At 47.6% G+C, this 25,879-nt stretch overlaps 1 protein-coding gene across 2 annotated transcripts in view; it reads right to left on the bottom strand.

Moving 5' to 3' along the window:
* arfgef3 (ARFGEF family member 3) overlaps positions 1-25,879 on the bottom strand; it is a 140,757-nt gene that overhangs the window by 25,750 nt on the left and 89,128 nt on the right. For both annotated transcript variants that reach the window (XM_078557463.1, XM_078557464.1), the window contains exons 18-26: positions 24,339-24,489; positions 23,087-23,398; positions 19,050-19,183; positions 17,406-17,551; positions 15,173-15,352; positions 10,413-10,554; positions 7,426-7,548; positions 2,275-2,378; positions 328-472 (exon numbers count right to left, since the gene is read on the bottom strand). In XM_078557463.1, coding sequence (XP_078413589.1) covers positions 328-472; positions 2,275-2,378; positions 7,426-7,548; positions 10,413-10,554; positions 15,173-15,352; positions 17,406-17,551; positions 19,050-19,183; positions 23,087-23,398; positions 24,339-24,489 — 1,437 coding nt within the window. The remainder of the gene's footprint in view (positions 1-327; positions 473-2,274; positions 2,379-7,425; positions 7,549-10,412; positions 10,555-15,172; positions 15,353-17,405; positions 17,552-19,049; positions 19,184-23,086; positions 23,399-24,338; positions 24,490-25,879) is intronic.

Here is a 25,879-nt window from a genome sequence, read left to right as displayed (position 1 = left end):
AGGTTTACGATGGGATGTCTAGATTGGGTGTTGGAAGCAGATTCAATAGTAACTTCCAAAAGGGAGTTGCATAAATACTTGATAAGAAGAAACCAGCAGGGCCATGGGGAAACAGCAAGTGGAGTGGGTCAAATTGGATCGCTCTACCAAAGAGTCAGCCTAGGCAGGATGGACAGAATGGCCTCCTTGTGCCTACTGTATGATTCTATGGTCCCGGACATAAAATTGCAGCTCCCAAGAAGTGATGTGTTAAGGTGTACGATGCATCTTCCTTTAAATATAAGTGGCCAAAACTTTTTTAAAAAGGAAGCCAAGCATTCCGTTTACCTGTGTCATCATCAAACTCGTTGAGGACTGACTCAATCCCGTCCTCGCTGCTCATCGATCTCTCTGGTCCCCGAAACGGCAAACTGGCAAGCTGTGCCCCGTGGAAAATCGGCTTCGAAGGCATCTTGTAGATTTTGGCAAGTAACTAAGTGGAGTAACCAAACACACACAAATGACCAAAGACGAAGGATTTGGGGGGGAAATGGCACAAAGGGTAGCGGAAGTCTGGAACCTGCTCTTCCATAAACAAGCTGTTGAAGGCTGGGGGTCAACTGAAAAGTTTCAAAACCAAGCTCAATGGATTTTTTTTAAAAATCGGGCAAGGATATTTTGGGATAAGGTGGGTAATGGTTGAGGGACAGATTGGCCATGATCTCTCTGAATGATGGAACAGGTGTGAGGGGCTGAATGGCCTCCTCCTGTTGCTATGCTCCCATTGCCAACACCTCATCGTGTTTTGTTCTTACGTTGGTAATTTCATCTCGAGGGTAAAGATGTCCATGTTTTCAGTCTGACTGGACTCACAGCTCAGTTCCTGAGAGAGGACAAGGCGAGGGGTTTGTTCGCGGACAATCATTAATGAGCCCAGCTTTCTCCATTGACAATGATTAAGGGCTTGCTTATAAGGTCCCAGAGACTGGTGCTTGGAAAGAAACAACTCACGTTTATACAGCGCCTGTCACATCCTCAGGATGTCTCAAAGCACATCACAACCAATGAATTATTTTTGAAGTGTAGTTGCTGTTGTAATTTAGGAAATACGGCAGCCAAGTTGTACACAGCACGATCCCACAAACAGCAAATAAATAAATGACCAGTCAATTTGTTTTCTTTGGTGTGCCTTGGGAGATAAACATTGGTCAGGACACCAGGAGAATGGATGCTCATCTTTGAATTAGTGGCTTGGCACTTTTTACATCCACCTGAACACAGAGACACAAATTAATGTGTTTAACGTTACATCTGAAAGACAACACTCCATTGTCTCACTCCCCCAGTAGGACACTGGAATGTTGGCCTGGATTATGTGCTCAAGTCACTGGTGTGGGGCTCAAAATCAGAACCTTCTCCTTCAGTGATAACAGTGCTACCCACTGAGCCAAGGTTGACTTATTATCGTAGATTAAATGTAGAGTCTAGGGTAGAATAGGGAGCAAGGTGTATAAAATTATGAGGGGCATAGATAGGATAGACAGGAAGGAACGTTTCCCCTTGGTAGAGGGATCAATAACCAGAGGGCATAGGTTTAAGGTAAAGGGCAGGAGGTTTAGAGGGGATGTGAGGAAGAATTTTTTTATCCAGAGGGTGGTGGGAATCTGGAACTCACTGCCTGAAAGGGTGGTAGAGGCAGAAACCCTCATAACATTTAAGAACTATTTGGATGTGCACTTGCGATGCCATGGCATACAAGGCTATGGACCTAGTGCTGGAAAGTGGGATTAGAATAGTTAGGTACTTGTTTGATCAGCGCAGACTCGATGGGCCGAAGGGCCTTTTCCTGTGCTGTAGACCTCTATGACTCTATGACAGACACTGAGCGCAGGGTGACAGACAGAGTGGGAAGTAGTCATTGAGTTAGAGCGAACGTAACATTTGCCCAAAGTGTCAGGTTCTGAGTCAACAGAACAAGCAGGAACAGCCAGAAAAACTTGGTGTTAAGATTGGAGATTGAAAGTGGTGAGAGGGAGAGTGTGTGTACTGGCCACTGCTGGGTCCTGACCGAGGCTCAGGAATGGGAGCTCCCATTTGAAGAATCCTTTTTCCTGGACGTCATTTGCCCTGTGAGGAGTGGGCAAAGGTTTTGCTCCTTGTGAGACGGTCAGGATATTCCTGGCAGAATCAGCAAGGAGTCTCAGGGACCATTATTTTAATGATGAATTAAGCAAAAACAAAACCCGATCTGATTTGACTGCATCTCTTTAGAGAATGTCTGAGAATAGTCTTTACCTGTGAACACTTCCTGAGGTAATCGAGGGCGGGAAGGCACAAATCTGTGGAACTGGATCCCAAACCCGGAAAGCAATCTCCTATTTCTTTACAATCCTCATCACCTTCGAATGTGAAAAAAACAATTAACTTCAGTAATTCACAAGCATTTGAAACACATGACATTCTTTACTTTTGGTTTCTTTCCTTGATTCCTGTCCCCCAGTTTTCCTGAAGGTGTCGGCTCCCTCCCTGGATCACCGTCTGCAGCATCACCTGGGCCTGAATTTTCGTAAAGATGGAGGGTTTCTCCGTCATTACAGAAATGGCTGCAGCCGCCCGGATCGGGAAGACCCGCCCTCAAACACGGCTCCTACTGTTTCCGTGGGCGTTGGGGGTGGGGGGTGGGGATGAATGGGGGCAGTTCTAAGTTACACATCCATGGTTCACAGCTGAAACTGCACGTGTTAAAGTGCAGCTGCCTCAGACTGATCTGATATTTGCTGGTGGGATATCCAAAACATGATTTGTACACTTTAGACCTGGTAAGAGAAGGTCTAAAGCTGTTGGAGTTTGTTGAAGAGGTAAGGTACCCTTTTGGATTTGGTTCTGGTACACTTTGGGGGAGGTCAAGTGCTGTCTGGGAGAGGTAAGGTGCCCTTTGGGATTGTTAAAATCAGACATGAATGTGTGTAAAACATGCTTAAGCTCATTGGAATTGTAAAAACGAGTTGACAAAAGGAGCTGTCAAGCTGTCAAGGTATTCAACACTCATGCCCTTTAAATGTTTGAAAAAAAAGCTGTCTGCAGTGTTAAAAAAAGTGCTTGTTATTTCACTCTGTTGACATAAGCCTGAGGGTCATCATTACAGGATTAGTGCTGCACGACTGATTTCACAACCTTCCCTTATTACGGTGCGTGCCTGTCAGTTCATAATTTGATTGGTAGCTCCAAATAGTTATAAACTCTTTGAAGTGGGACTATGATTCCAATGCGTGTTTTTATAAGGCATTATAGTAGTTAAATGTAGTGAATGGGTTTTGAACAGTGAATTCATTAATATACACGTAAGAAATATATTTAATCTTAGCATGGGTCCTAAGATGTGCCCATGGTGGATACTGGGTGAGTTAGCAGAGGGGAAAAGGGTGATGGGTGAGGGTGGGGGGTGGGGAGGGAGAGAACTGTCGGCATGAGTTGGCACTGAGTTGGCATAGGGGATGTGGGTAGATGGTTGGCATGGAGGGTATGAGGGGTCATAGGGCTGGGTAGAGGGGCATGGGGAGTGTGTGTGGTGGGGGGGGGTGGTGTGAGGATAAGGGTTGGAGGGATGTTTTTGGTGTATTGTGTTATTTACATTGCTTCGGCACAGTGCCGGAGCACCCAGGCAGGTCTTCCTGCCAGCCCACCTCTGCACTGTTTCCAGGTTCACCTGCCACAACTCCCATTTTTATCCAACCTCCCCCACCCCCCACCCAACTGGACTGAAAATCCGAAGTCTGGGGCAATTTTTTCCGGGTCGAGTTTGCGGAGCCGGGAATTGTCCCAACTCTGTGCTCCCAACCAGCCAGGAGCAAAAATTCAGGCCCTAATGTCCATGATGCCACTCCCAACTCAGAGGGCATCACCGTGAAGCCTGACCATGTCCACGTTTCTTCTCCAATTATGCAACAAGTTCAATGGGGAAATCACCCGATTGCAATCAGGATTAGATACCTTACTCTGACAATTCACTAGATCGAGTTTGTGACCTTCCCATTCAGTATGAACCATCAGGATACTCCTGGCAACTCTTGTAGAATTTCTAAATGGCCCAACGCCTCAATGTCGTTGTACAATGACCACTCCATATATTTGACTGGCAATGCTCTGATATGGTGCTTACCAGGTATTATAAAGGCTTGTGGGTGACCCCAGAATGGTGCTGAGTCATACAAACCAGAGGGGTGCCGAATTCAATCCCCATCCATACTGAGTCAGCTAAATCTGAGAAAGTGAGGTGTTACAATTGCTCTTAAACACCATGGGCAAAGAGAAAGAACATTAACCAGGGCTCCTGCTCCCAACTTCTCTCCTGTGGCTCTTACTGGAATTGTCTGTGTGTGTGTGACCTCCACTGAGGGTAGGGTCCACACAGGCCCAGCCGACCCCCCCATTGCTCAGACCCACACATGAGGTAATGAATCAGCCAACTGGTTATGTCTCAACTTGAGCAAAATTCCAATACCGGGGCATTTCAAACCCCAAAGATTGAGGAGGTTGAATTACATGAAAGATACAGCACAGGCACAGGAAATTCAGCCCAGCTAGCCCGTGCTGTCGTTTGTCTTCAACTTGCACCTCATCCCATCATTCTTCATCCAACACTATTCCTTTCTTCCTCATGTGTTTATCTAGCTTCCCCTTAAACGCATCCATTCTATTCACTTTGACCGCTCTCTGTGGTAGCGAGTTCCACATTCTCACCATTCTTTGGGTAATTCCCTATTGGATTTCTTGGTGACTATCCCATATCGATGGCCTCTCGTTATGCTCTTCCCCATAGGGGGAAACCTTCTCTCTGTTTCCACTCTGTCAAAACCTTCCAGAATTTTAATACCTCCACAAGGACACTCTTCAGCCTTGTCTTTTCAAGGGAATAGTGACTCAGGCTGTGCTTCCTTTCCTGAAAAGTGGGTTTTAGACATAACTAAAGGCACTATTTATACTCAAAGTCAGCTCGCCAATATAACTTCACATGGGGCTGGATTTTCAGCTCGGTGTGTGGGCCGAGGAGGTAAAAATCCTGCCCGTGGAGCGTGTGCTCTAACAGTGGGAGCGGGAGATTGCTTGTGACTGAAATTTAGAGGGATTGGAAGTGGCCACAATTTTGAACCCCACCTCGGCAAGGTTGACTTGGCACCTCAGCCTTAGACAAACCTGAAGGTGGAGGAGCCTCATCAACAGGCAATGGTGAAAAGATGATAAGAAGATCAGAAACAGGAGCAGCAGTAGGCCATTCAGCCCATTGAGCCTGTTTCTCCATTCAATAAAATCATGGCTGATCTGGTCTTGGCCTCAGCTGCAGTTTCATGCTCGTTCTCCATTACCTTTGGCTCCCTTTGTAGATCCAAAATCTGTCTAACTCAGCCTTGAATATATCCAGTGACCCTGCTCCACTGCTCACTGGGGGGAGAGAAATCCAAGGATTCACAACCCTCAGAGAAGCAACTCCTCCTCGTCTCCATCTTAAATGGGTGACCCCTTATTCTGAAACTATGGCCCTAGTTCTAGATACCCCTATGAGGGGAAACATCCTCTCACCAGCAGTCAAGCCCCCGCAAAACAAGGAACCCAAAGACACAGACATGAGTTAGAGGCGAGTAAAAATGTGCCTCATGCTAGTCCTCTGCCTGACGGCTTAAGGGGGAGGTGGTTAATTCTGGGGCATTGGACCTTAAGGATATCAAAGGCTTTTGAAGGAGTGCAACAGAGAATGTTAACAGGGTTCCAAGGGCTAAAATATGAGGAGAGATTACATTAACTAGGCTTGTTTTCCCCGGATACAGAAAGCTGAAGGGTGACTTGAATGAAGTTTTTTGGATTTTGAAAGGAATTGATCAGGTAGATAGAAAAAAAACTTCTTCCACTTAGTTGGGGAGGAGATGGTATCTAGGACAAGGGAATACGACGTTAAAATCAGAGCCCGGCCATTCATGAGAGGGGTTAGAAAACAATTCTTCACAAAAGGGAGGGAGAAGTGCGGAACTCTCTCCCACATAACACAGGAGATGCGAGCTCAATCAATTATTTAAAATCCGAGATTGATAGATTTCTGATAGGCGAGGGTATTAAGGGATATGGAGCTAGGACAGGTGGATGGAGTTAAGTTACAGATCAACCATAATCTCACTGAATGGTGGAACAGGCTTGAGGGACTGAATAGCCCCTCCATGTTCCAATGCTCCTACGAATGAGTGGAATAACTAAGTTTTCTTCTGCAGGCTTTTAGCTAATGTGCTCCTCTCTACCCCCAAGAGTATGAATTGCTCACAGCAGTGGCACAATCATGAACACTAAGCGCTTTCCGCTTCAGCTCACCACGGCCACAGGTCGTGCCTAACACTCAAAAGCAAATGCCAGTCGGATGTCGCACGCCCTCACTGGACCTCACCCACATTTTCTTGCATGGGCCACAGGGCGATGGCAGTCCGGAGAGGGCACCCTGGCCACGTCCCCATTCAGAGGAGCTGGTAGCATCCAGCTCGAGATGATGCCAACAAACTCAGAACGCCCCAGCGACTGAACCTGGTCTGTGCGGCTCGGCTAACCTCACACTCAGGACACAAAGGCAATGCAGGGGAGTGCTAGCGACAATTTCATTTTAAGATGCACAGGTGAAGGGCATTGTTAAAGTACCTAGAGCACTTATAAAGAGAGACCGTGGGACACGGAGGTAGGAGGTAGAAAGTAGACTACGTGCTGCATTCTGTAAATATTATCAGGAAAAGTATTAGTGTCTAGTTTCATATTTTACCAGCTGGCTTGGGATTGACTTAAGGGGGAGCTCTGAGGAATTGGACAGTAGTATCTGAATTCAAACACTTCCTTGACTGTGAGCTCCCTCTTTCTCTTCTCCACCCCACCTGCAACACTTCTTAGTGTCTTTCTCTTTGGAAAGCACGCTGGGCTGTTTTGATACGTTAAGGGTTTAAAGTTGCAAGTTTAGGCTATAACTATCAAGTAAGTCAGAACAGGGTGGGACAGTTAAGGGGTTTTGCGGCCTTATGGAGGTCTTTAAATTAAGTAGAGCTTTGAAGGGGTAGACAGGGAGGCATCTCCACTTGTTGCGGGGGGGGTGGTGGGTGGATGGGTGCCCAAAATTGTGAGCCATAACTATAAGATAGTCAGTACAAGCCCAATAAGGAATTTAGGAGAAACTTCTTCACCAAAGTGTGGTTGGAATATGGAGTGGTTGAGGTGATTAGCTTGGATGCATTTAAAATAGGCAGGCAATTGAGGGAGAAATGAATGGAAGGATGCACAGTCAAGGGTAAGGTGCAATAGAGGAGGAGGCTCGTGTGGATCACAAACACTGGCACAGACCAGTTGGGCTGAATGGCCTGTTTCTGTGCTGCACATTTCTAAACCATTACATAACAAGGTTGTAATTTGCTGTAAGAGTGAGCTTACCCAAACCCTTGACAAACTTCATAAGGCACATTATGTAGTCCGTGGCTGCATTCGCAAACACTTGAATGTTATCCGTGTTGAGGAATGCTTCAAAGACGTCAAAGACCGGAGCCTGGGATTTTCCTGCCGACGGAAAAGTGACCGATCACACAACAGTAAACGTAATCTGTCTACAATCAACCAACTCACACCGTAACTGGGTATTTGGTAAATAAGCAGTGCGCGTGTTACAATTTTATTCTGGTTCAAGGCAAGGCCAGTATTTGTTGCCCATCTCTAATTGCCCCTTGAAGTGAATGGCCAGCTAGGCCATTTCAAAGGGAAAACCGCTTTGCTGTGGTTCTGGTGTCATATGTAGGCCAGACCAGGTAAGGATGGCAGACTTCCTTCCCGAAGGGACATTAATGAACCAGATGGTATTTTTTTTACAAAAATGCAGTAGTTTCGTGGTCAACTTTACCATTTATCCAAGATTTATTTAATTAATTTGATTTAAATTTCCAGCTGCCACGGAATTTGAACCCCTGTCTCTGGATTACTAGTCCAATAACAACAACAACTTATACATATATATATATATATATTTACATATATGAGCACCTTTAACTTAATGAAATGTCCCAAGGCGCTAATGTAACCATGATGCTACCCTACCTCTGTCGTGCAAATAACACTGCTGAAAACACGGCACACAATTTCCACAGGTTAGGTCCCTATTAACATTTTAATAACAGTTCACATTTAGATCTGAGAGGTTATTAGTGAGGGTTGGATCTACAACAAAGGTAGCGTTATAGCTGAGGGAATTTTAAGCTGGAAACAAATGCATTATGCAGTGTTATAACTGACTATGTGGGAGTGAGTAACTATGTTCACAGAATCTTAACGGCACAGAAGGAGGTCATTCAGCCCATCATGTCTGCACAGCTCTCCAATTGAGCATTATGACCTAGCGCTCTTGCCCTGCCTTTTCCCCATACCCTTGCACATTGTTTCTAGTCAAGTAATCATCTAATGTCCTCTTGAATGCCTCAATTGAACCTGCCTCGTTGTGTGAAAAAAAAATGTTCTCACGTCACACTTGCTTCTTTTGCAAATCACTTTAAATCTGTGCTCTCTCGTTCTTGATCCTTTTACGAGTGGGAACAGTTTCTCCCTATCTACTCTGTCCAGACCCCTCATGATTTTGAACATCTCTATCAAATCTCCTCTCAGCCTTCTTATGTTATAACGGTAAGCCTCATAGTGGGGAGAGAGTTATAACAATGTTATAGCTGTATCCCTTATAATGGAAGTAAGAGTATCAGAAGGACAGTGGTTTAAATATAAGAAAGACTTGCATTTATATAGCGTCTTTCACAACCACCAGACCTCTCAAAGTGATTTGCAACCATTTAAGTACTTTTGAAGTTTAGTCACTGTAGGAAAAGCGGCAGCCAATTTGTGCACAGCAAGCTCCCACAAACAGTAATGTGATAATGAGCAAATAATCTGTTCTTTGTGGTGTTGACTGAGGGATAAATATTGGCCAGGACACTGGGGAGAACTACCCTGCTCTTCTTCAAAATAATGCCGTGGGATTTTGTTTAAGTCCATTGGAGAGGGCAGACGAAGGCACACTTTGATATGTTCAAAGGTTGGCAGCTTTATCAGTGCAGCACTCCCCCATTACTATACCGGAGAATCAGCTTAAACCCACAACTTTGTGATTTAGAAGCAGGACAGCTACCAACTGAGCCACAGCTGGCGCACATCAAAGAGGCCTTATAAAAGGAGGAGATTACAATCGTATTACAGTGAACAGATTTATAATGGGAGGAGAGGCGTTGATAGAACGCTGTTAAAGAAAACCTTCTAGCAATAACTTGGATTTCTACAGTGCTTTTAATGTAATGAAACATTCCAAAGCATTTCGCAAGAGTGTTCTCCGACAAAAATTGGCACTGAGGCACAGAAGGAAACCTTCACACAAATATGTTCAAAGAGGCAGGTTTTAAGGAGCATCTTAAAGAGGAAAGTGAGGTGGGGAGGTTTAAGGAGGAAATTCCAGAGCTTGGGCACAGCTGCCCATGGCAGAGCAATTAGAGTCCAGAATTGATGAAGCGCAGAGATCTTGGATGGTTGTGGGGCTGGAGGAGATTACGGAGTAGGGAAAGGTGAGACCAGGGGGGTGAGGGACTGTGAAAACCAGATTGAGAATTTTAAAATTGAGCGATTGTGTAACTGGAAGCCAGCGTAGGTCAGTGAGCACAGGGGGTGACTGGTGGATGGTGACTTGTCGTGAGGAAGGACACGGGCAGCAGAGATTTGGATGACTTCCAATTTTACAGAGGATAGAATGTGGGAGACCAGCCAGGAGCATGTTAGAATAGTCAAGTCTGGAGACAACAAAGGCACGAATGAGGGTTTCAGCAACAGATAAGCTGAGGCAGGGCAGAGTTGGACGATGCTACGGAGGTGGAAATAAGCACGGATATGTGGTTGGAAGTTCACCTTCAGGTCAAATAAGGCTCCAAGGTTGCAAACCTTCTGGTTCAGCCTCAGACAGAGACCAGGGAGAAGAATGGAGCTGGTGGCTGGGGAATAGAGTTTGTGACGGGGACTGAGCAATGATGTGGAATAGCAACATTCCGTTGTGAGCATGTTCTGACAGGAGTGATAAGCTATTACTGGGAGCTTTATGACAACAAGGGGAGTTGCATAACAGGGCTAGTGTTATAGGTGTGAGTTATTTAATGGGAACGTAGCAACTGTAGGCTTTAAAATGGGGTGAGTGGTATAACAGAAACAGACCGATTACTGTGAGCCACACAGTGGGACTTTTAAGTAACTAACAGCGATTGTTAGATGTTTTAAGTATAAACTAACAGTTCTTACCACTGGAGTGAACTCTGATATAATGAAACAGTGTTGTGCAGATGACCCAGTTGGGCTGTTATAAGGGACAATTGGTGCTGGGTGGAGAGAGTCTCCATTACTTTACTCACCCATAGAATAGTCACCAATCAGATATTCCTTCACATCAGACTTATTACTGTGCACTGTCTTCAATGCACTGAAGAGTGGTCGCCAGCCAGACTGGATCTGCGGTGAACATACCTCCACCAACTCTCCAATCGACGTTATCACCTACATGGCACACAAGACAGGAAATTCAGTGTCTGTTCACGCTGACCATTGAAGCAGGAGGAGGCCATTCAGCCCCTCAAGCCTGTCACAGAATTTTAACGGCACAGAAGGAGGCCATTCGGCCCATCAAGTCTGCACCAGCTCTCAAAATGAGCATAATGACCTAGTGCCATTGCCCTGCCTTTTCTCTGTACCCCCCCGCACATTACTTGAATAGAATCGATCATCTAACGCCCTCGAGTACCTCGATTGAACCTGCCTCCACCACACTCCCAGGCAGTGCATTCCAGACCCGAACCACTCACCGTGTGAAGACGTTTTTTTCTCATGTCACACTTGCTTCTTTTTCAAATCACTTTGAATCTGTGCCCTCTCGTTCTTGATCCTTTTACAAGCGGGAACAGCTTCTCCCTATCTATTCTGTCCAACCCCCCTCATGATTTTGAACATCTCTATCAAATTTGCATACCCTTTGTAGACACCCGTACCCTTCGTGGTGCAAAGGAGGCGCCCACCTTAAGAAATTAACAGTGGAAATCAGCCATATCACAAGTGGGTTGACTATGCACCATTTAAGAAAATAAACTGATCTGTGTTTCTGGCAAGCCTTGCAACTGAACGCAGTAGAAAAACCCCAGTCATTTCACTTTTGAATGGCCTGCATATCCTTAGCAATGATGGAAACAGAAATGCACGGTTGTCCCCCCCGAGCCCAGCACTGGTGGAAAATGCAACGTCCATTTTTTTTTTACACTTACTCTTCTTTGTCACGGCCTGTGAAATGAACAAGGACCAAACGGAATTGGGTCCACCCTCCCACCCACTCAGAACACAGCAGCATAATTGTACCTTGAAATATATTGTACAGATTTGCTATTAACAGAAAACATAATGAGAAAAACAAATAAAATGCACTCTGGGTAGCAATACTATTAAAAGAAGAGAGTTGGCTACAATATTACAGTCCCCTTAAATCTTCATTTTGTGGATAAAAAATATGCTGAGGATAAACGTTAAATATAGAAACATATAATAGAATTAAATTAAACGAACGAGCATAATATACATGTGTTTTTAAACAACATAATGCACAGTCTTATGAAATATTAGTTTGGTGACAAAGAAGTGTAAAGAAATGGACTCCAGGCTCCTGCTGAAACATGTTGGAGGATTAGTGGCCAATTACTTATCTGCATCCAACAGACTTGTTCAAACAAAAAACAAAACAAACTGAGAAAATGGGTCATTGGATAATTCTATTGATCTTTCTACATTCAACCTGGTCCTGTATTCCTGGGGCTCAGCTGCTTTAAACTATCGCTGCACATGATCTATTCCCTTAGAATGAAAAATTGCTTTCATACATAATGCACACTGGTTGGAAGCTGAGGCACATGCCTGCTGCTAACACTGATTATGTAAGCTCTAAACTGGCTATGCCAAGAACCTACCATAGTACACAAGTCCATTTAGGAGAGGAAACAAAGTTGGGGCAGTGTGTATTGATTTACTCAGCGCCTTAAAGATATATTGTGTACACCTGTTGTACAAAACCCAGGGCATCTCTTATTCGAATGGCATATAGCCAAATGTGACAGGCAGATGGAGTTAGGCTTCCTGCTGAAGAAGGGCAAAATGATTAAATCTATTATCGGGGATTCACTTGAAGATTACCTATAAAATGACCAACTAGAAAATTGCACTCAACATGGATTCAGAAATGGAAGATTCTGTCTGACCCACATCTTTGAGCAAATTTGAATAACAGTTAGCTCTAAGATTTGTTGTGTCTAGACGTTTAAGTTTTTAGCCAAGTTCCACATGACAGGTACTTAGTTAAGTTCAAAGATATAGGAAGCGGGGCATATCTTGAGGCAAGAATAAAATAATGGCTAAAGAATAAGAAACAATAGCACTGGTTTTGTGACATTGTTGAGAGTGAGTGAGGGATGCAAAGTACGAGTGGGGTGTCCCAGTGATCAGTGCTGTCGCCTGCTTCTAGTTCACAGCAAAGGCTTTGGTCCTAACAATATCCCAGTTTTAGTGTTCAAAACATGTGGTCTAGAACTAGTCATGTCCCTAATGAACTGTTCCAGTACAACTACAACACTGGCATCTACCCAACAGTGTGGACATTTCCCAGGTATGCCCTGTCTATAAAAAGCAGGGCAAATCCAAACCAGCCAATTAACGGCCTGTCAGTCTACTCCCAATCATCAGCAAAGTGATGGAAGGTGCAGTTGACAGTGTTAGCAAGCTACACTTAATCACTAATAACTTGCTCATTTTTGGTCAGTCTGGTTCCTGCCAGGATCACTCAGCTCCAGACCTCATTACAGTCTTGGTCCAAACATGGACGAAAGAGCAGAAATGTGAGGCAAGACTGACTGCCCTTTACGTTAAGGCAGCATCAAGAAGCCAGAGTAGAATTTAAGTCAGTGGGACTCAGGGGGAATACCCTCTGCTGGTTTGAGTAATAGCTAGTATAAGGGACCAAGGTTGTGGTTGTTGGAGGCCTATGATCTCAGTCCCAGCTCTTCGCTGCTGGAGTTTCTCAGCATAGTGTCCTAGTCCCAACCATATTCAGCTGCTTTATCAAGGACCTTCCCTCCAACATAAGTGCAAACATTCACAGGTTACAGTGTCTGCATGCAGCAAGACCAGGACAATATTCAGACATAGCCTGATAAGTGGCAAATAATATTCCTGTTACGTAAGTGCGGGTAATGACTATCTCCTAGAGAAAGTCTAACCACCTCCCTGATGTTCATTATTAAATTGCCCACCAACATTCTGGGGGGTCACCACTGACTAGAAACTGGACTGGACCAGTCACTCAATACTGTGGCTATAGGAGCAGGTCAAAGATTGGGTATTCTGTGGTGAGTTACTCACCTCTTGACCAATGTTCACTCTAATTATTTTTCAAGTGCATAAATAATTTCTTTAAATGACTGTGCCTTTTCAAGCTTTGTGCATGGGCAGGCCACGCAAAATCATTTCAAGGGGCCTGACTTGTGCACAGGCGGCGTGGGGGCTTTCTGGTTGCTACACAACCACACAGCTTAGACGGAACATCATTACTGACTCCCAGAGTCATCTACACGATCCACCACCTACAAGGTACAACTCAGAAGTGTGACAGAGTACCCCCCACTTGCCTTGATGAGTACAGTTCCAAAAACACTCGAGAAGGTTAACACCATCCAGAACAAAACATTCCACTTGATTGGCTGATCATTCACCACATTAATTTAGTCCTTCCACCACCAGCGCACCTTGTCCGAAGAACATACTCACTAAGCCTTCTTTGAAAGCAAATCCCAGACTCGCAATCTCTACCACCCAGGAGGTCAAGGGCAGCAGATGCATGGGAAAACCACCATCTCCAAGTTCCCCTTCAAGTCACACAAAATCCTGATTTGGAAACATATCACTGTTCCTTCATAATCGCTGGGCCAAAACCTTGAACCTCCCCACCTAAAAATGCTCTGTAGCAGTTCAAGATGGTGGCACACCACCATCTTCTCAAGGACAATTGGGGACAGGCTATAAATGCTGATGTTGCCATCATGCCCACATCCTCCCTGCCATTCGGTTAGACCATGACTGCTCTGTATCTTTATCTCCATCCACCCACCTTTGTTCTGTAAAGCTCTTAGCCTTACCCAACAACCATCTAACAATCTCAGTTTTGACATTTTCAATTGACCTCACCGCGTCCCTGCCAGCAGCAGTCACCTCGTGCTTCTCTTCAGAAAAAGAGGAAATGAGAAAGGAAACAAACAGGAAAATGGGAACAAAAATTCAGCCCCTCAAGCCTATTCTCTTGTCCAATTAGGTCTTACTTCTAACTACGCACCTTGATTCTGTCACCCTTAATACCCTTTCCTAACAAAACTTTATTAATCTCAGTTTTGAAGTTTTCAATTGAGCTCCCCCCTCCCCCCTGCCCCACCACCACCCACCCTCAACGTCCCTCTGCCTCAACAGAACTCTTTTGGGGGAAAGAGTTCCCGATTCCCTTTGTGTGAAGAAATGCTTCCTGACAATACCCCTGAACAGCCCAGCTCTAATTTTAAGGTTATCCCTCTTGCTCTGTGTCATGAAGCTATTAATGTATATGATATTTTGGAAAATATTTTTCTTTTAAAATAGAGGTTTAGTCTGCGGGTGTGTCTTAATTGGATTAAAGCCAGCTAGTCTGGGTGTTTTGATATGTGCTAGTTTGAGATGTAAACAGAGAGGTAGAGTGTATTTGTATTTTTTGAATAGAGCATTCAAGTGGGGTGAAAACTTGATGCCTTTCTAGCAGCTACCAAGCCATATGTTTATATTACTAATAAAATTGGTACAATGAGTGGGGTTTCATTGTTAAAAGGTGAAGCTCAAAGAGGTTGTTGATACAATGAGAATTAACATTCAATCGGGCTGGTAGGTATAACTTCAGTAGTTTTCGGGTGCGCAGGCAGAGGCAATGTAAGATCAAAAGGCAGTTACAAGCCTCCAACTGGCTCCACAGTGAAAGGAACCTCATTTTGAATTTGTGGCCTGTCATGGAATAAACATGGGAGATGTGACTAAAACCCTACTGGGCACACCTCGCGTCGGACCCTACCTGATCTTGCACATCTTCATCGCACAGCTCCAACTGCATGATGTGCTCAAATGGTCGGAAAAGGGCCTCATTGAAGTGAAAATACGGCAGCTCATTCCAGTCTGTTAGAACTTCAGTCAGGATATCGTGGATGAAGGAAACCGCTTTCTGGGAAACGTGTCTCTCCTTGTGACAGGCAGCCTGGGAAAAACAAAATCACACATTTAGTTGCAATAACTGTGGAAAAACAAAAGGGGAGAAAAGCACGCGATTAAAAAAATATCCACATCGGATATCAGCTCATTAAGAATATCCCCACATTCCTCTTGTGCCAAAGCAAAAACAAAAAAATTCTGGAAATGCTCAGCAGGTCAGGCAGTGTCGTTGGGGAGAAATAGAGTGAACGTTTCAGGTCAATGGCCTTTCATCAGAACTGGGAGGAGCTTGCTACCCATCGGTCAAGACGGCCACAACTTGTCCATCAAGCTGCAACGAACTTTTGAGTCACAAAGTCTTAATGATGAGGCAGAGCGGCGGCAGGGAAGGAAGGGAAAGGAATAAAATCCTGTACTCCGGATCCCTCTACCTCGTGGGACATCCTGTCACCCACTGCCCCCCCGCCCCACCCACCCACCCCACCCCCAAGTGCCCAAAGATATGCAGATCAAGAATGGGCCTGTCCTGTCACACGAAGACTCATGGCAGAAACACGCGTCCCTGAGTAGGGGTCATCCTCGAATCGAGGGACAGCTGCCAACAACAATGAAGTACTTTGTGAAGCAGAGTTACTGTGGTGATGTAGGAAATGCAGCAGCCAATTAGCTGCACAAGCTGCAACGTGTTAAAGATCTGATCATCTGTTCCTTAGTGATACTGGGTGAGGGAAAAATATTAGCCAGGACGCTGGGGAAAAATAGGTCCACCTGAGAGAGAAGACGGTTTAATATCTCATCCATAAGACAGTGCAGCACTCCCTCAGTGCAGCATTCCCTCAGTGCAGCACTCCCTCAGTGCAGCACTCCCTCAGTGCACCATTCCCTCAGTGCAGCACTCCCTCAGTGCAGCATTCCCTCAGTGCAGCACTCCCTCAGTGCAGCACTCCCTCAGTGCACCATTCCCTCAGTGCAGCACTCCCTCAGTGCAGCACTCCCTCAGTGCCGCACTCCCTCAGTGCACCATTCCCTCAGTGCAGCACTCCCTCAGTGCAGCACTCCCTCAGTGCAGCACTCCCTCAGTACACCATTCCCTCAGTGCAGCACTCCCTCAGTGCAGCACTCCCTCAGTGCAGCACTCCCTCAATGCAGCACTCCCTCAGTGCAGCACTCCCTCAGTGCACCATTCCCTCAGTGCAGCACTCCCTCAGTGCAGCACTCCCTCAGTGCACTATTCCCTCAGTGCAGCACTCCCTCAGTGCAGCACTCCCTCAATGCAGCACTCCCTCAGTGTAGCACTCCCTCAGCACCATTCCCTCAGTGCAGCACTCCCTCAGTGCAGCACTCCCTCAGTGCAGCACTCCCTCAGTGCACCATTCCCTCAGTGCAGCACTCCCTCAGTGCAGCACTCCCTCAGTGCACCATTCCCTCAGTGCAGCACTCCCTCAGTGCAGCACTCCCTCAGTGCAGCACTCCCTCAGTGCAGCACTCCCTCAGTGTAGCACTCCCTCAGTGCAGCACTCCCTCAGTGCACCATTCCCTCAGTGTAGCACTCCCTCAGTGCAGCACTCCCTCAGTGCAGCACTCCCTCAGTGTAGCACTCCCTCAGTGCACCATTCCCTCAGTGCACCATTCCCTCAGTGTAGCACTCCCTCAGTGTAGCACTCCCTCAGTGTAGCACTCCCTCAGTGCACCATTCCCTCAGTGCACCATTCCCTCAGTGCAGCATTCCCTCAGTGCAGCGCTCCCTCAGTGCAGCGCTCCCTCAGTGCAGCGCTCCCTCAGTGCAGCGCTCCCTCAGTGCAGCGCTCCCTCAGTGCAGCGCTCCCTCAGTGCAGCGCTCCCTCAGTGCAGCGCTCCCTCAGTGCAGCGCTCCCTCAGTGCACCATTCCCTCAGTGCAGCATTCCCTCAGTGCAGCGCTCCCTCAGTGCAGCGCTCCCTCAGTGCAGCGCTCCCTCAGTGCAGCACTCCCTCAGTGCAGTGCTCCCTCAGTGCAGCGGTCCCTCAGTGTAGCACCAGGGATGGGTAATAAATGCCAGCCTTCCCAGCAATGCTTGTATCCAAGAGTGGAAATTTTTTTAAAATGGAATCGAGCGCTTACCTCTGCTAAGTGAGGGCCCACCACACTCCAGGTCTTCATCAGGTGCAACAGGGGACAGGGTCTGCTGCGTACAATTCGTAGCATCACATCACCGAGTCGGAACAGGTGCAGGGCACTCCGCCGGTCATGGGTGGACCTAGCCTCTCCTGTGAATCAGAGCAGAAGGAATTAAAAACCCATTTAACTGCTCTTATCAAAGTCATAAATTACATCCTACGTGACTGTGACAGAAGCGAACTGTCCGTCCTCGTCCTTTTGACCTGTCTGTCACCTTAGGCAAAGGTTGACTACACCATCTTCCTCCTACGCCTCTCCTGTCATCCAGCTGGGTGGAACTCCTCTCACCTGGTTCCATTTTATCTACCTAATCGGAGCCAGAGAATCACTCGTAATGGCCTCTCTTCTTGCTCCCGCTCCGTTGCATCTGGTGTCCCCGAGGGTCGATCCTTGGCCCTCTCTCATTTGCCATCCACGTGCTTTCCCTCAGTGACATCATCCAAAGGCGCAGCATTGGTTTCCACACACCCTCTGGTGACATCCCAGCTCTACCTCACCACCAGCTCTCTCAACTCCTCCGCTGCTTCCAGACTAACAGGCTGCTCATCCAACATCCAGGACTGGATAAGCAGGAATTTCCTCCAATTGAACATTGTGAAGACTGATGCCATTGTTTTCGGTCCCCATTCCAAACTCCGTTCCCTCGCTACTGACTCCGTCACTTGCCCTGGCAACTCCGAAATAGTGCCATGGGGTCTTTCACATCCACCTGAGAGGGCAGATGGGGTCTTGGGGGCAGTTGGGGCCTTGGGGGAAGATGGGGCCTCGGGGGCAGATGGGGCCTCGGGGGCAGATGGGGCCTTGGGGGCAGATGAGACCTCCGTTTAAGACCGAGAAGTAGACCCTGTCAGGATTGCATGTGGGTTTCCATGGTGATCCTTCATCTGAAGGCACTCAGTGCCTGATCAAGGAACCTGGCATTGGAAAGTTGGGCCCACTGAGAGCCAACCCCCTACCCACCCTTCCCTCCTCTCCCCCAACCTACAGCCCCCACCTCTCTACCCGCCTTCTGCCATCACTCACCTGTGCCTGGGTCGCTCGACGATCGTGGCCCTCAGCTGGGTGTAGTACCGGCACCAGCCACTGCCTCCCCAGTGGCGTTGTCGTTGCCAAGCAACGAAGAGCTGCCGGCCTCTGATTAGCCAGCAGCTCTTGGCAGGCGGGACTGCCGCCCTTGGAGTCCTTGATCCCGGGGAAGGCCCGCCGCTGGCCAGTACTTAATTCAGTGGGCCTTCCCAAAAAGAGGCGATGCAGGGCTCTCATTGTTCTCCAAACGGTGAGTGAGACCCCTGTGCCTCCATTAAATACCACCCCTTACATCTGGCTCTGTTGTAAACTCATCAATCAAGAGCGGTCCCTGTGATTAGTCAACAACTCCACCATCATTGTATTGTGTGACTACCCAGAAAGAAGATGAACTAGCTGGACTTTGGTCATTTTACATGTAGCAATTCCAATGGGCCCTACAGAGCTTACAACGGCCAACACTGACAATTTCCCCAAAATCCACGTTGGACACCTGAGTATAAACCCAGCAGCCTCACTATAGGGAGCATCTGACGGGTCAGCAGAGCTGGTGACTGTTACCTGGCATCGCCAGAGAGTAGTCCACGGTCTCGGTAATGGAGTCAAAAAGCTGAGCCTGCGACGCCCTCCGTAGCTGATTGAGAAATCCCACCAGAGCGTTGAGATTCAGCTTCACTGCGGCATCTTCAAATAACCTGCAAGAGAGGGGGAAATGGAGAAAGGAGGCGGGGGAGAAAGAAGGATTGAGAGAGAAGAAGATGAAGAGGAACGTATGAAAGAGAATAAATTAGTGTTTATTGTGCTTCGGGGTAGTTTGGGTGATAAAGTCTGAGCTGTTCTGATTTCGTTGGTAAATCTCACCCCCAGCTTTTATCTTTCAAACATTTCCATTCTTTGGTAAATCTCTCTTGCTCAGGTTTTGTGACTTGTTGGCCTGGATCTTCTTGGGAGTGGGAATCATCATCGGATTGCCGCTCCGCTCGAACTTTTCCACGTCTCGATGCTGCCCCGCATTTTTCTGCCGGGTCTTCCGAGCGCGGCTTCTCCAGAAATTCGGAGCGCCCAGTCCATCAGAGAACTCCATCGCAGTAGATTGGTATTGTGGGACGACACACACTATATGCCGTATGGTCTGTTTAAATTTCCAGTGTGAATGTTAGTGAATGGGTAAATGGGTGAGTGGATCAATGAGTGAGTGTGTAAGGTGGCGGGGTGAGTAGGTGGGTGAGGCAAGTGGATCGGGTAAGTAGAGTTGGTGAGGTGGTAGGTTGGCAGGTGTTAGGGTGACAGGTGGGTGAGGTGGCAGGTGATTGAGGTGGGTAGGTGGGTAGCCAGGTCTGTTCGGGATGGGTAGTCAGGTCAGGGGCTAGTCAGGTCGGGTCGGGGGCCATTGGGTGTTGTGGATGGGTTAGTGGGTCGGGAGGGGTAGTCAGGTCAGGGGCTAGTCAGGTCGGGTCAGGGGCAGTTGGGTGTTGTGGATGGGTTAGTGGGTCGGGAGGGGTAGTCAGGTCAGGTCGGGGGCTACTTGGGTCGTGGGGGGTGTTGGCGTGGATAGAAGGGGTAGTCGAGTCGGGTTGGGGGCGGTAGTCAGGGGGCTCGGAGTGTTCTGTAGTTATCCAGCGGGAGAATTTTCTCCCCGTTGGGGGGGTTTGAGCAGGAGCGGGAGTGGGCGAGCGCGCAGCCAATCACCGCCCACGATCGGCTGCACGCCGCCATTTTACATGGGCGGGCCAATTAAGGCTCGCCCAGTGTGACGCACACCCGGTAGCACTCAGCACTTCCTGTGCGGGCGGGGGGAGGAGCCTGAGTCGGAGTCTGGACTCTTTCACACACGCGTGCAAAAAAGCGCAAAAATCTCCGAGGCACGGAGCTGCCTCAGGGAGATGACTTTGATTTTTTAAAATTTTAATAAAGGAAAAAAAAATTAAAGACATGTCCCCTCATGTGACCTTCATGAAACCTTGTTCCGCCTGGACTCTTCGCCTGGCCGATAACCTTAAGGTTGGACGGGCGGCTCAGTTAATTATTTCAACTGGAATTTAAATGGCCTTAATAAGCCTTTGACAGTTTGGCGGGTGCGCACAGCCGACTCTGGTGCGCGCCCGCCGAACTGAATATCTGAATGACGCGCGGTGATGTCCGGGCGCACGCCCGATGTCACCGCGCATCGGTTTACGTGTCGGCGAGCAGGACCCGCCCACCCCCCCCTCGCCAACCCGAAGATTCTGCCCCGGGAGTTAGACGAGGATTTTTTCTGACTAACGTTACCAGGGTAACCATCCAGGTAAGTACCGCGGAACTGCCCAAGATTTCCAACCCAGAGTCGGAGAATTTTGCGGAGGATCCCGGGAGCAGGGGAGTTTCGTTATCAGAATTTCAAACTTTTGGGGCAACCCCCACAGAGCTCAGCGTGTCAGGACTTCCGCGGTTCCATCTTGGGTTGTATGTACAGGATTTCCAGTCTTTTCCTGTTCTCATTTTGCCAGCAGTTCTCCCACCCCTGGGCCTGGCCAGTAATTATCCTCCTGTTTTCTGCTGTGCATCACCAAACCTCAGCCTCTCACCCCACCATTCATTCTGGGTGCCAGACTCTGAAATTCCATTGTTAAATCTCTCTACCTCCCCCCCTCCATCTTTAAGATGCTCCTTAACAGCAACTTACATTTATATAGCATCTTTAACGTAATCAAACATCCCAGGGTGTTTCACAGGAATCTCATAAAACAAAGCATGACACTGGACTAGATATGGAGCTATTAGGGATGCTAGTTAACTCTATCACTTCACTGGTCTGTATCCCTTTTAAATTCTCTACCTCCTCTTGACAACTTACTTTCCCACATATCTTTTTTTTAATATATTCATTCATGGGATGTGGGCGTCACTGGCTAGGCCATCATTTATAGCCCGTCCCTAATTGCCCTGGAGAAGGTGGTGGTGAGCTGCCTTCTTGAACCGCTGCAGTCCATGTGGTGTAGGTACACCCACAGTGCTGTTAGGGTGGAAGTTCCAGGATTTTGACTCAGCGACAATAAAGGAACGGTGATATATTTCCAAGTCAGGGTGATGAGTGACTTGGAGGGGAATTTCCAGGTGGTGGTGTTCACATCTATCTGCTGCCCTTGCCCTTCTAGATGGTAGTGGTCGTGGGTTTGGAAGCTGCTGTCGAAGGAGCCTTGATGAGTTGCTTCAGTGCATTTTGCGGATGGTACACACTGCTGCTACTGTGTGTCAGTGGTGGAGGGAGTGAATGTTTATTGTGCTGGATGGGGTGCCAATTAATCGGGCTGCTTTGTTCTGGATGGTGTTGAGCTTCTTGAGTGTTGGAGCTGCACTCATCCAGGCAAGTGGGGAGTATTCCATCACACTCCTGGCATGTGTCGTGTATATGGTGGACAGACTTTGGGAAGTGAGGAGGTGAGTTACTCTCTGCAGAATTCCCAACCTCTGGCTTGCTCTAGTAGCCACAGTATTTAAATGGCTAGTCCAGTTCAGTTTCTGGTCAATGGTAACCCCCAGGGTGTTGATAGTGGGGGAATTCAGTGATGGTAATGACCTTGAATGTCAAGGGGCAATGGTTAGATTCTCTGTTGTTGGAAATGGTCATTGCCTGGCACTTGTGTGGCATGAATGTTACTTGCCACTTATCAGCGCAAGCCTGGATATTGTCCAGGTCTTGCTGCATTTGGACATGGACCACTTCAGTATCTGAGGAGTTGCGAATGGTGCTCAACGTTGCACAATCATTCGTGAACATCCCCACTTCTGACCTTATGATGGAGGAAATGTCATTGGTGAAACAGCTGAAGAAGACTGGGCCTAGGACACTACCCTGAGGAACTCCTGCAGTGATGTTCCAGAACTGAGATGATTGTCCTCCAACAACTACAACCATCTTCCTTTGTGCTGGGTATGATTCCAACCAGCGGAGATTTTTCCCCTTGATTCCTAGTGATTTGAAATAAAAAAAAAGTGCTGGAAAAACTCAGCATGTCTGGCAGCATCTGTGGACAGAGAAACAGTCTAATATGACTCTTTTTCCGCCCACTGACTTCAGTTTTTCTTGGGCTTCTTGATGTCACACCCAGTCACATGCTGCCTTGCTGTCAAGAGCAGTCACTCTTCAGCTCATCTCTTTGTCCATGTTTGGACCAAAGCTTTAATGAGGTCAGGAGCTGAGTGGCCCTGGCGAAACCCAAACTGAGCGTCAGTCAAACTGAGGAGTCATCAACAAATTTAGCTACCATACATTCAGTCCTTTCATCCAAATCATTGACGTTGACTGTAAATAGCTGAGGTCCCAACACTGATCCCTGTGGCACTCCATTAGTTATAGCTCACCAACCTGAAAAAGACCCATTTACCCCTACACTCTTGCTTCCTGTTAGCTAAACAATCCTTTATCCGTGTTACCATGTTGCTCCGTACGCCATGTTCTCTTATCATATATTTATAGGCCTTGGTTCTGGTTCCACCCACATTTATTGTTATCTTGGGCGTTCACTTAGACTTTCTCATAGAAATGTTATGAAGCATAGGACAGTACACCTCAACTCTATCTGGAGCACAAGGCCTACAGTTTTAGGCTCCTTACTTACTTGTCAGCCATTGTGGAGAGGGTGCAGACAGCTCTGGCCGCATTGCTCCCACTCAGCACACCTCCTCCTCGGAAGTCAAACGCCTTCCCCTTGCAGTTCTCCTTGATCAGCTCCTGTATGGTGACGGACTGGATGACGGGGTTGCCGATATGGGTGTCCAGCTCGGGGCTCAGGTTCCTGGCGGAGTTGAGAGCCACGTCTGCGGGCTGTAGGGAGCCTGAGGCCTGCTGGGCCTGCGTGATGGTGATAGGAGGCTGCGAGCCTCCATCACTGAAGTGACTGTGCTCCAACGTGCTGATGTATTCACACACTCTGTGGAGACACAGGGACGGTTTTAGCCCACTCCCTTGTTACTTAATCACATGTACACGACTTGCTAATTTACAGTTGCTCCTTGTGAAAATTGGACACTGATCTTCCATTTTTTTTTAAATTCTTTGATCTGTAGCCAATCCCTAATTGCCTTAGAACTGAGTGGTTTGCTAGGCCATTCCAGAGGGCAGTTAAGAGTAAGAACAGTAGATTTCCTTTCCTAAAGGACACTGGAGAACCAGAAGGGTTTTTGTGACAATCAGCCAGAGTTTCACGGTGCCATTTCTGAGACGAGCTTTCAATTCCAGTTTTTTTATTCACTGAATTTAAAGACGCCCGGATGATCAGAAGGGAGTCTCCAACTGAAGGCCTCGCCCAAACTGGGGCCTTCAGCCTATTAGATTCCCGGGGCCCAACTGAGCGGTGTGGACATGGCGACAAGACCCTCCCCCTCCATTGGTGGGGTGCGGTTGGTGGGGTGCTCTGGGCTGGGCTGTTGGTGGGGTGCTCTGGGCTCTGGGCTGTGGATCCCTGGGGCCTACCACCATCTTCCACATGATGACCCCAGGGGGCTGGTGAGGAAAGGAGAGGAACCCACTGGGACCCAGGGCCTGGGCCTTCCCCCCACCACTGCACCATTTACATTTAGTGAACGGAGAAGGGGTGGCCAATGGCAGTCCCCACTGGGGTCAGGGGGAGAGAATTCCCCACTTGGTGGTCAGGCCCTTGTAGAGAGTTGCAGAGGAAAATTCCCCTCTCCCCAAAGTCTAGTCCCATCTAATTGTTCCTTTCTGACCTGGCTTATCTTTTCCACTACTTTTTTGTTTAATCTTAATCCTAGACTCTGGCACTGACCCCTTCACCATGTTTTCCCAGTGAATCCCAAAGAACCCTGCGTCACTAAGATGAATATGTGGGATGGCACCGTTCAGGATCCTACCTGAAGACGTGTTGCCAGCAGTCTGCATTGTGACTGCCCATCTCCAGGCCCACACTGAGGATGGCGTCCATGCAGAGAACATGGGCCGTGTGGAGCTGAACTCCCTGCGGCCTCCCGATCTGCTCCAGCTTCTGCTCCACTTTCTGCTTCACTGTGGAGACAGACACACAAATAAAATCACCTTGCATCTACATCAGTAAATAATCCTCTCCTACTGTGAACGCATGGCAGCACCAGGGGAGGCCCAGAGCAATAGTGTACGTCTTCTCAAATACCCTGCGCCATTTCTCTTGTAGGCAAATGCAAGGCGACCCACTGAGGATCTAAAATGGATACAACAGGGTACTTTCTAAATGGTGAAAAGCTAGTGACAACACAGGTCCAAAGAGACTCGGGAGTCCATGAACGCAGATCATTAAAACATCGCGGACAAGCACAACGAATCAAAAAAGCAAGTGGAAGGCTGCCTTTACATCTAGAGGACTAGGATACAAAGGGGTTGAACATGTTTACTATACAAAAACTTGGTTCAACCACACTTGGAGTTACTATGAGTAGTTCTGGTAATCACACCTTAAGAAGGATATACTGACCTCCGAGGGAGTGTAACATTGATTTACTGGAGTGATATCTGAACTTCAAAGATTAACTTATGAGGAGAGGTGATATTACCAGGTGTTGTATTCTGTGGAAGGTTAAGGAGTGACTTGATCAAAGTTTTCAAGAGGTTTTTTAAAATTCAGTCATGAGATGTGGGCATCGTTGGCTAGGCCAGCATTTATTGCTCATCCCTAATTCCCCCTGAGAAGGTGCTGGTGAGCTGCCTTCTTGAACCGCTGCAGTCCATGTGGTGTAGGTACACCCACAGTGTTGTTAGGGAGAGAGTTCCAGGATTTTGACCCAGCGATAGTGAAGGAAGAGCGATATATTTCCAAGTCAGGACGGTGAGTGGCTTGGAGGGGAACTTCCAGGTGTTGGTGTTCCCATATATCTGCTGCCCTTGTCCTTCTAGATGGTGGTGGTTGTGGGCTTGGAAGGTGCTGTCTAAGGAGCCTTGGTGAGTTCCTGCAGTGCATCTTATAGATGGTACACACTGCTGCCACTGTGCGTTGGTGGTGGTGGAGGGAGTGAATGTTTGTGGATGAGGTGCCAGTCAAGCGGGCTGTTTTGTCCTGGATGGTATTGAGCTTCTAGAGTGTTGTGGGAGCTGCACTCATTCAGGCAAGCGAAGAGTTTTCCATCACACTCCTGACTTGCACCTTGTAGATTGTGGACAGGCTTTGGGGATTCAGGAGGTGAGTTACTCACCACAGGATTCCTAGTCTCTGACCTGCTCTTGTAGCCACAGTATTTATGTGGCTGGTCCAGTTCAGTTTCTGGTCAATGGTAACCCCCAAGATGTTGGTAGTGGGGGATTCGGCGATGGTAATGCCATTCAATGTCAAGGGGCGATGGTTAGATTCTCTGTTGTTGGAGGTGGTCATTGCCTGGCATTTGTGTGGCACGAATGTTACTTGCCAGTTGTTGGCCCAAACCTGGAT

Source organism: Cetorhinus maximus, chromosome 14 (genome assembly GCF_964194155.1).
Source record: "Cetorhinus maximus chromosome 14, sCetMax3.hap1.1, whole genome shotgun sequence".
Taxonomy (NCBI): Eukaryota; Metazoa; Chordata; class Chondrichthyes; order Lamniformes; family Cetorhinidae; genus Cetorhinus; species Cetorhinus maximus.
This window is presented reverse-complemented; position numbering and strand designations above follow the sequence as displayed.